Raw genomic sequence first — 11,455 nt, 5'->3', positions numbered from 1 at the left:
TTTGGTTCTGTTAAACAGATAATTGATAAGGTTCCGTGTCAAGACAATGCACGATCACCGCGGACAGCTATATCTCTCACACAATGTAAACTGGGTTGACTTGAAGTACAATTGTTTCTCATGTTAACACAGTCACAATGTACATTTGAACACGACTAATATTTAACAAGCATTGGCTAGAACAACAATACACTTTTAATTTAGCTTTATCTTTTTCCAATTAATAACTTTACGAGCAAGCAAGAAGTGAAATCACTAATCACGAACGCATTCCTGAAATTTGTGAAAGCCAACCTTCATGAAAACATGTTTCCTCCAAAATTCCTCCAAATTGTTTATGTTTGATATATTTCGGGTTTCACATGAACCTAAATAATAAGCATCTGTGCACTGTGATGAATAAATAAAGAACAGAGAGGTGCATGGAAAATAATTTTAATACAAACATATACATCATTATCCATTGTTGTCAAAAATGAGGAAGATGGTAGGGAATAATAAAGATAAAAATCACAGTCAATATTTTGTGCGTTCTAAATTAAATGAGTGTGAAAGTTGCAGCAAAATTCAAACAATGTGACGGCGACCTTATAAGGATCTAGATCTCTGGATCGGAAAACAAGTGATGAATATTATTGTTGAAGTCAGATGCTGTTGGGGTACAGAGACACGCTAGAATATCACCGTGCATGACACGCACACCATCTAGCCTCTCAACTGGGATGTCCACGTGGAGGATAAAACCTACAAACAACACTGGTACCCCATCCCCACCTATACAGGCCCTAAACAGGATAATATATAGTTTTTAAATAAATCACAGTTTGAAATAACTAAATCTGTAGAATGATTTCCTGCCAGGTGTTCCAAACCGTACACCTGTATACCATGAACAAACAATGTATAATTTTACCCGTAGTTCACTACAACGTATTCGTCTAACACCGATTCTCATTAATGCAGTGAGGTAGTCTGGTGGTTGATGCGCTCGTCACGCCGAAGACGTGAGTTCGATTCGAAGCGAGTTTGCAATGTTTGAAGACCACTCCTACACAGCAGTTTCCTACACCTTGTTGGAATTATGATTGACATCAACATCGGTGGTGGTCGGGGTGACATATTTAGGTAAAGGTCCGTCTATGTCGATCCCAGGTGTGTAGTCCACGCCGTTGTGTTCCCTAAATTTGCCCAGAGCACGTTCTGTACACTCCAAGAACACGTTGAACGTGAATCGTATATCATCGGAAGTAGTTGCCTGTGCGCATACAGCCACGCGCAGGAAGTAGATGTCTCTCGCGATGGCGGGAATGATGTATATCCGGCCGTCTGTCAGTACCTCATCATGAAGGAGTTCAGTCAGTCGATTTGGCCCCTGAAAAAATGAATAATGTGAGGAGAGATTTTAAGTTGGATGACTTTAATCTACCTGAAAACCCTCTATTTACCACACGAACTGAAACCTATTGTAAAGTACAATCCTCAGATTATATTAAATACAATTCTATGATCGTTTTTGGTACCGTTCGTATTATTTACAAATACTGAAAATAATGGTTTTCGACAAAGTACAAGTTGTACCATTCGACTAGCACTTCTTGAATCGCTGTGCACCATGCCCATGGTTTTAGACAACATGAAAAAATACCTGTAACTCTTCGAGCTTCGTCCGACGCCAGTCTGTGACACACCGTGTTGGTATTGAAATACTGCTCTGAGCACCCTTAAACAAACCGCATGCACCCACTCACTCATTCACTTACTTGTACAATTGAGGGTTAGAGACGAAATGATTTACCTTTAAACGAAAGCAGACTAAACCCATGATAACTTCTGCTACAATCTCAAAGCGGTCGTCTTTGCCCACCATACTCTCAAGCTCCTTCGCAAGACGCACATGCTGGAAAACAGAATTGTAGTACATGTAATTAGAATGTCTCACTAGATTCATGATTGTAAGCAAATGAAATAAGCGGTGTTCAGAATGTACCTTTCTTATGTATTGCTGAATACCAGAAACGCCATAGGACCTGAGGACGAACCAGAGTTTGAGGGATCGGAACCGTCTGCCAAGCGGAATCTGCCAATGCTGGAACATCATTATACTGCCATTTAGTTCCAGAAATACTGGTATCTCACCCAAATATATACCAATTGTACGCAAAACATTTCAATCGGAAACGAGCCCAGATCAATTCTTAATTTGAGTAAGATCTGAGGCAATCTAGACGTGACCAATGATTTTTTAATTACGTTGGACTCCTTTTAAAAATGCCCCCTACGGTCTGGGCGACTGGATAGATTTGAAAAAGCTGATTTCATCATAGTGCTTGCTGTATCATTGCCAAGTGATAAATGCAACAGGGAGTAAGTCCATGTGATGCTTTTCGTCACAACAAATTATCTTCCACTTTTATTTGATGAAGACTACATTGCGGTTCACGATGATATATTTGAGGTATGAGTAACTAAGTAAATCTGCATTTAATGACACTTGGAACAGTATTCCATGTCATAGCGTTGCAGCATGATGAGAGAAGAAAGCAAGAGGTAATGCAGGTATAAGCCTCTTAGCATTTACGTGAACCCAACCAGCATGAGTTTGGTACAGGAAAACCTGTAGCTGTAATCCCACGCGAAAGGGGATCGGAACAAATGATTTTCTCGTATGTCTAAAAGAACGTGCCTTGGACGACTGTACACCCATGTCAGAAATGTTTAAATGGAAAGCCATGTGTTGCAGACAAGAGTCAATTTCCTCAAATGGTGAGGGATGTTCCTACCCTGTAGTCGGGCACCTTGTCCTGGTCTTGGTGTTTAAGGTATACCGGGTCGACGTTGAAGGCGTCCACCAGCAGCTTCCTGTCCTTGATCCTGAAACAGTGTTCAAGTCAATGCTAAATGACACAGCAACATTCCACTTACATCAGTCTGGACCAGGTAAACCAGTATTATAAGCAACGATCCACATCATCAGGGCACAATTAAGAATACACTTGTCAATTGAAAAAAGTTGTATATTCTTGACGAAGTCCACGTACAACAAAGATGGATACAAAGAAAAGATAATAAAATTTGTTACAGCGACATTTCATAGCATCATATGCAGTAATGATACGGTCCATATAAACTTCCTGTCAAAAGTTTAGACTCACTTACTTCAGGCAACTGTTCCAAACTAAAAAAAGATACTACTTTTAAAAGGTACTCTTGACACATTCACTGATGTAATGTAAACAAAATTCGTAACGTTGAAAAGATCATTTTCAAGAGTTCAATACTTGATAAAAATCAGTGAAAATTGGCGAATTCTTAACAAAACATTACACCAAACCGCAGCTGTTCACATGCACGATATTTGCACATGCAATTTGATGCATGATCAATTCATCTGCAAAAGGTTGGCAGTTGGTTCCCCCCAATGTCCTTTGCTATTTGCACCCAATCCACTGTTCGTTCGAGAAAGCCTTGGTTCCTTGATGCCAATAGTGAGATTGAATAACTAGTCATGAGATAATGTCAGCTAACGATCGATAATGTCCAGGATAATGACAGAAAAATATAAGTAATGCCCAGCATATTCTCCTTTTTCTTACCACATGACTGACAGGTCAAAGTTGCACAACAGCCATTTATGAGGGTTCATGCTGAATGTTTCGGCGTACTGAAACCAAGTAAAGATATTGCAATCAGTATACAGAATCTGAAACCTCACGTCATGTTAAGACGTGCACCGTAAATTGCCTTTAACCGCATCTATGCTGCCCGTCTTGTGCGCATTGAAGGAAACTGGTGTTTTTAGCTTCTTTTTATGAAAAAAGAAATCGTTCTTACCTCGACACCCTTCATGTATGACCGGAACTCAGGACAAACAAAGGCACTTCCGGCATAAGCAGCATCGATGTGTAGCCATATACCCTCCTCCTCACCTGTAATGTTGGTTTAAAACTTCCCTTATAACGAACACGCTTACAAGGTTTGTTTGTTGTTTTACGCCGCACTCAGCAATATTCCAGCTATATGGCGGTGGTCTGTAAATAATCGAGTCTGGACCAGACAATCCAATGGTCAACATGAGCATCCATCTACGCAATTGGGATACGATGACACATGCCATGGCCAATTCTAATCCGGATCTTCACAGGTCTCACTTATAAGGAAGGGGTCTCCTTCCACAAAGCACTAAGGTGATCGTAAGTCACTAAGGTAACCTTAGTGCAATGTTAAATAATGGGAGTTAAGGTTAACCTTAGTAAAGGTTGCTTCGTGAAAGGAGCCCCAGAACAATGACACGTTGTTATAACTCTCGAATTACAAATAATCCGCTGTTTGGGTTGGGGGTCTAACAAGATGTTCGAATCCACACCGACACGTCGCCTTGGTTGTAATAAAGAAGTTGTTTATCAATGGGATGTTGTCAGTCTACACACTGCAGACAATCATAAACGGGAAGCATGAACTCACATATTGGACCAATTTCTTCAAGGTTGTCGAAAGCACACGTTCCAGTGGTTCCTAAGGAGGCGCACACCTAGAAACGAGCCACATCAGTATATATCCTGCAAATGTGGATAAGTGCTAGTTATACGGCGTGACAGTTTAATGAATGAGAAAAGATTGAAGTCGGAGATGATTATCAGAAGCACATTACTGCGTGATATTGACAAATCAAGGCCTATACACAGTACGAATCTAGGATTCAATTTCGCGATCCGCGATTAGAAAGGGGAGCAGCTCGAGAGCTGAGGCAATCTAGACTTGTCCGATGATTCTAGACTTGAGTGAGTGAGTGAGTGAGTGAGTTTGGTTTATGCCGCTTTTAGCAATACTCCAGCAATATCACGGCGGGAGACACCAGAAATGGGCTTCACACATTATACCCATGTGGGGAATCGATCCCGTGTCAACGGCGTGACAAGCGAACGCTTTAACCACTATTCTATCCCACCACCCTCTCTAGACTTGAGCTGAACTGAATTCATATATTCATTGTCAAGGGTTGTGAGCTGGTTGTGACTTGCCCGACCATATTAGACGTGAGTTGGACTCCTATTTAAATTTATTGTCTGGGGTATTGCAGACAGTGAGTGAGTGAGTGAGTGAGTGAGTATGGTTTTACGCCGCGTTTTAGCAATATTCCAGCAATATCATGGCGGGGGACACCAGAAATGGGCTTCACACATTGTGCCCATGTGGGGAATCAAACCCGGATCTTCGGCGTGTCGACGAGCCAACGCTTTAACCAATCGGCTACCCCACAGCCCCGTACTGGAGACAGACTAAGGACAAGCGTCAGATACTCACAAAGAACGGCAACAGTCCTTGTTTCTTGTCCTCCTGTATGGCCGCCCTCAGCGTGTCCCCCCTCAGACTGTAGTTGTCATCCGTCGCCAGCTTCCTCATCTTCACCTCACCCAGAAGCCCCGACCGATGGACAGATGAGTTGGCCTGGTGGGACAGTGGGGCTAATTATTGAAGGCTGTACAAATCATACTGAGGTAGTTGAAACACGACGTTGTGACAATATGTGTACCACAACAGCATGAGCATTACAATTGTGAGCATCGTTACCTTCCCGTAATGTAGAGTTCTTTCACGACATAGTGTCACGTGCTTCGTTACCTAGGTTCAGTGGTGTCAGTTCAGCTCAATGATATCGATCTGTTACGGTAAGCTTGCAAAATATGTTCTCAAAATAATGTTCTCCCACATAGTTTTAATATATACTCTGCAAAAAAAGAAACGATGTACACACGACGTCTTTCGTCTCTACGGAGAAGCAAAAATGCCTGACTCGTCACTTAATTCAAAAAACGATGTCATCGCTGTTGCGGACTTGGTCCTTAATACCACTGACACCTCAGCCGACGATTCCGATCAGTCCAAATTTCGGTAGATCTTCAGTCAAACATGACAACAGTGTGTGGATATTGCACTAAATTGACAATTCCCACAAAACAGAAAAGATGGAATCAACCTATTGCTAACGTTCCCTGATCAGATGCGTAGTAAGAAAAGATGGAATCAACCTATTGCTGACGTTACCTGATCAGATGCGTAGTAAGAAAAGATGGAATCAACCTATTGCTGACGTTACCTGATCAGATGTGTAGCCAATCAGTTTTGAAATAACGTCCACGTTTCGGAGGTTCGGATCTTGTTCTTTCAGGCGTTTGACATATTTGGTCCTAGCAGCTAACAGACACAGAAACACTGTCTCACTCGCCGTCGACTAGAACACAGAACACAGACATGTACACAATAACTGCATCCTTGTAACAATCAGTGCTGCTACATATGCGTACCCAAAGTCATTATATACACTGCATGGCGTTGTCTTGTCCATGGCTATATCCACCCAACCATACTTCAGGCCGTTGATGTAGGATGTATTACTGTATATTTGCTATGATTCCGCATGGAGTATTAAGACCTGAACATTTCTGAAGAAGCCAGCACAAATAGATATAAGATTGAGCTTTTCGAAAATCATTCTGCACGGCATTTCCAGATTCTTGAGTCCTCTTTAGCAACTGAAATTACAGTGGTTTTACGGTGTTCTTTGAGGACAGAGATGAATTTCGGACTCCGAGGCTTATTGTTGAAATATCAATAACAACGATAAAATACAATAAAATGGGACCTAAAATGAAACCTTGAGGCACACCCTTAATAGAAATAAACTAGTGAAAATATGCCAGAGTTTTACGTGTCGCTTCCTTCTATTGATGTTGTGTATTATCTTGTGAGTAAAGAGAGAGAGTGAGTAAACATTGCTAAACGCCACATCAGCTAGTTATCTGATAGCCCACAGTCAGTCATATTCGCCAATATTAGGCGGTGATACGGCATACACAACTCTTTTGACGCACCGGAATGACAGCCACGATGAAAGGCTGTCTGCTAGTCATCAACTAGGTCGTCATGTTGACGCATAATGTGTGATATCCTACGGTTATGACACCGCCGCCAAATGCGTCGTACCGCTCCTACACAACCTGCCCGAATGACGTTGTCGCCGAGTAGGTCATACTGACGTTTTACCCTTCTGTATAACCTACCTGGATGACACCGCCTTCTGGATAACCTTTCCGAATGACACTGCTTCTGTATATCCTACCTGGATGACATCGACTTCTGTATAGCCTACCTGTGTGACACCGCCTTCTGTATAACCTACCTGTATGACACCGCCACCGGGCCCGTCTCGCTGATGCAAAAACTCCTCCGGCAGGTTCAGCATCTTCCCCAACCAGTCAGTTGTCACCATCTCTACCTCCGTGCATGCGGGGCTGGCCGCCTACAGTCAGTAATGTGTCTCATTGACATATAAATATAACTTGAAACAAGCTAGCGGTACGTGATTGTGTGTTTGTTTGTTGTTTAACGTCACGCCCAGCAATATTCAAAATATATGGCGGCGGACTAAACAATATGGACCTTACAATCCAGTGATCAACAGCATGAGCATCGATCTACGCAACTGACATGTATCAACCACGTCATCATGTCTGACCACCCGATCACGTCAGTCGCCTCTTACGACAAGCATGGGCTGCTGAAGACCAATTCTAATCCGGTTCTAGTAATACTTGAACAACTCAGTACTGGTTTCAGTTCATAATTTGGTGGGGCGGTGGGGTAGCCTAGTGGTTAAAGCGTCCGCTCGTCAAGCCGAAGACACGGGTTCGAATCCCCAGATGGGTACAATATGTGAAGCCCATTTCTGGTGTCCCCTGCCGTGATATTGCTGGAATATTGCTAAAAGCGGCGTAAAACCAAACTCACTCACTCACTCACTCATAATTTGGTTAATCAACACACCGTGAAAAAGAATGGTAATGCTATTGTACCTCAATTCACAACGATAAATGTTTGTTCTACAAACTAAGTGATATTACAATAATAACATTATGTACCATATTTATGCCCACTTTTGTTATGGGGTTGCGGGTACAATGATCCTGAATAATTCGTCAACTCAAACGTAATTTTTGATTGAAGCAGTAGGTTTCAATAGAACCTGCTGTATTCAACAGGGTATCTGATGTAGTAAGGAAATACCTTTTTGTTAACATCAATGCAAATGTTATATTTGTATGACTATTAAAACCAGATTTCCTTGGATAAATACTAAACAGCCTTACCCACGAGAAACCAATACAACCAATTGCGTCTCCCAGCATGTCACCCAAGATGGACGGATAGGAACTTCCGGCAGCAAAGTAACCATGGAAACGGGGACTATGCCAGTGGGTGACCTAAAACAGAAGTTGTGGGTGTAAGGATCTTTTCACTCATGCCTCTCTGGAAGGATTTCATATTGGCGTGTGAAGATTTGTACTTCAAACAGGAACACCAACTCTATTTCTGTTTACAAGCAACTGAAATGAACATTAGGGAATAACTTGAAAATTGTTGCTTTTAAAGTATTTTAATGTTTTCAACAACAACAACAACAACAACAACAACAACAACAACGGCGACATCGATGATGACGATGATGATTTGCAAAAGCATATTCTAACACAATTATTACTACTTGTTCACCTTATATTTTCATAGGTATATTTCTAACTACGGTTGAAGAATCGCTTATGGGATTCTCTTTCAAGAAAAGTCTCAAAATAGATATAGGAAAATGATTTTGAAATATATTTCAAACTGAAAAATGCGTGGAGAGTCCTATCATCATTATTGTACGCGATGTCAAGTAATTGTCTGAACTTGCATGTAACCTTGCCGAGTTTTGAAGAAAACAAGACCCGTTAAGCCGCATCTCCAGATAATGTTAGCTCGGTTTCTAGGAAGTGAGTGAGTGAGTGAGTGAGGTTAGTATTTGCTGTTTAGCAATATTCCACCAAATATGGGCTTCACACATTGTACCCCACATTGTTTAGGAATCGAACCCGGGTCTTTAGCGTGACGAGCAAACGCCTTAACTATCAGGCTACCCCACCGCCCCAACTCCCCAGATGACGTACCCCAGGCATCACGATGTCCTCTACATCCTTAAATATGTCTTCCCACGTCTCTGGTGCCTCCGGTGCTTCCTCTCTCATCAATGACGTCAGATACCCTGGTCTGACGCGATGCATGACGTCACGATCTCGTATATTCTCGTAGTAGTCCGCGATATAATCCACCATTTCTTTGCCATGTTTTCGAAATTCGTCCGCATTCATTTTTAACAATAAAGACTCCAAGAATGTCCCTATCAATGACATAAAAACATAAAACAATTTTAAAGAAACATGGAACACGTTTGCAAAATACATTCGTCACCACTCGCCCCTTTCCGTAACCTCCATCAAGACACGATGGACTTCCACCTATCGTTGAAGTTATGTCCCAAAGCAAGATAAACCAATCAGAACGCGCGTAATAATTTATGTATTTGGGGAAAAATTCCATTGCATTAAGTTTTAGTTATACATACGTCGTGTATCAAACATGTACTTAAGATACATGTACTCTTGTGTTCACTCGTACTGTTTATCTTGTTATGGGCTATGTGTTTAAAATAGCATCTGCAATATATATGATATATGAGAATAATATATGTAAATCATAACGCAAAGTAGTCTAACAAAGCTGCCAATTCCGTTTGCACATAGACGGAAACCAGTCCCAGAATAACAACAGTTGGTCACGAATGTTGCAATAGCTATACTTTAACTGGCTTAGTAATGGATTGTAACAACAGTTGGTCTTACATTCCGTTTTGACGAAGAATGAATACAACGAATACAATGGTAAGTACAAAGGTTATCACTGAAAGGATGTGGTTGGAAAGGACCTTTTGTGGCACACTGGAAAATGTCAAACTATGAAGTTACGAAAAACATTGTATTAATAGTATGCTAATGTTTGGATGTTTCGATGAGTCAAAGATATGAAAAGTCATAAATATGCATAAGTCGATTTACCACTCACATGATCATATCAGTTACACATTTTAATCTTTTGTTTTATATTTCTTGAATGATTTTGCAGATCTGTTGGGCAAAAATACCCTGTGTCATATCATCAGTCCTTTTATTTATTATAAATACATGAATAGAACATGCTCTTGTGCACAAGCATAGATGAACACATATCACTTTCTATTAAATGTGGGGCGGTGGGGTAGCCTAGTGGTTAAAGCGTTCGCAAGTCACGCCGAAGACCCGGGTTCGAGTCTCCACATGGGTACAATGTGTGAAACACATGATTTCTGGTGTCCCCCGCCGTGATGTTGCTGGAATATTGCTGAAAGCGGCGTAAAACCATACTAACTCTATTAAATGGCAAAGGTAATAATAACTGGTTACATATTTAAGCTTCACTTTCTCTGTTAAAAACTCCTCTTAATATATTCAGCAGTTTACTTAATGAGATATGTGTTTCCTCTGCACATCATTGAACTTGTCCTTGATTGGATGTTTCCAACATCTTACAGGTAAAGTATCCTTTCTAATTACTTTATGATTGTCACATATAAGTGACTGAGTGAGTTGAGTTTTACGCCGCACTCAGCAATTTTCGAGCCATATGGCTGCGGTCTGTCAATAATAGAGTCTGGACCAGACAATCCAGTGATCAACAGCATGAGCATCGATCTGCGCAATTGGGATACGATGACATGTGTCAACCAAGTCAGCGAGCCTGACCATCCGATCCCGTTAGTCGCCTCTGACGACAAGCATGGGTTACTGAAGGCCAATATTCTAACCTGGACCTTCACGGGTCTATCACATATTAACTCCGATCAAAATGCCTGTATCATATTCTGTCCTTTGAAGGTTTACATTGATGAGGTTCATGTTCCCTATACTAACTTAAATTATTTTAACAAGAAAACAAGATCTAACACAATATATGGTATATGCGTATCTGTAGATACGGTATTGGGGATCGATAGATATATGTTTCATAAATCACACTGTAGTTCCCTTTTCGTGTGTCGTATGTTTGGGTACAGTTTACCGACCATATGGCAAAATCTCTTCTCTCAATCACGAATCCATTATATCTTTCATATGATGTACATATATATTCACGATATGTGGAAATGTTACTGACTTACCTCAGTGTTGTACAGTCAAGAGAACTCTGACGGGTGTCTATATACGTGGCCTGTATATATTAGGTATATATATACTCTGTGTGTGTATACACCGTGTACATGCTGGACTCTTTTTATGGAACAAAAGTTCAGGAAACACAACAGCGTCAACAGGACTATCTTATCAGGGAGCGGTCACAAGTACGATATGGACAAGCTGACAAGGGACATTGTTCCGGCGACAGGTTGTTGTGTTTTGGAAACAATTTGGGTATAATGTACCTGGATAGATAACACCCAAATCCTGATTTGTTCCAAAGGCATGAGTATGATGTAACTACATGTTTTGTTTGTTGTCACTTCACTATCTAATCATGGATGTGTCTCTAAAGGGGTAAAGGGGAGAATGAG

At 41.1% G+C, this 11,455-nt stretch overlaps 1 protein-coding gene across 1 annotated transcript; it reads right to left on the bottom strand.

Moving 5' to 3' along the window:
• Positions 1-1,063: 1,063 nt before the first annotated feature.
• Positions 1,064-9,205, bottom strand: LOC124270306 (aromatic-L-amino-acid decarboxylase-like). Its single transcript, XM_046705348.1, has 12 exons — positions 8,982-9,205; positions 8,145-8,258; positions 7,178-7,297; positions 6,095-6,229; positions 5,302-5,445; positions 4,462-4,528; positions 3,832-3,926; positions 3,594-3,661; positions 2,781-2,871; positions 1,988-2,086; positions 1,796-1,897; positions 1,064-1,372 (listed from the first exon to the last, which is right to left on the bottom strand). Exons 1-12 carry the CDS (start codon positions 9,180-9,182, stop codon positions 1,064-1,066), a joined length of 1,545 nt encoding a protein of 514 aa, XP_046561304.1. The 5' UTR covers positions 9,183-9,205.
• Between the last annotated feature and the right edge of the window lie 2,250 nt (positions 9,206-11,455).

Source organism: Haliotis rubra, unplaced genomic scaffold, assembly GCF_003918875.1.
Source record: "Haliotis rubra isolate DU_JTF1 unplaced genomic scaffold, ASM391887v1 Scf1507, whole genome shotgun sequence".
Classification (NCBI taxonomy): Eukaryota; Metazoa; Mollusca; class Gastropoda; order Lepetellida; family Haliotidae; genus Haliotis; species Haliotis rubra.
This window is presented reverse-complemented; position numbering and strand designations above follow the sequence as displayed.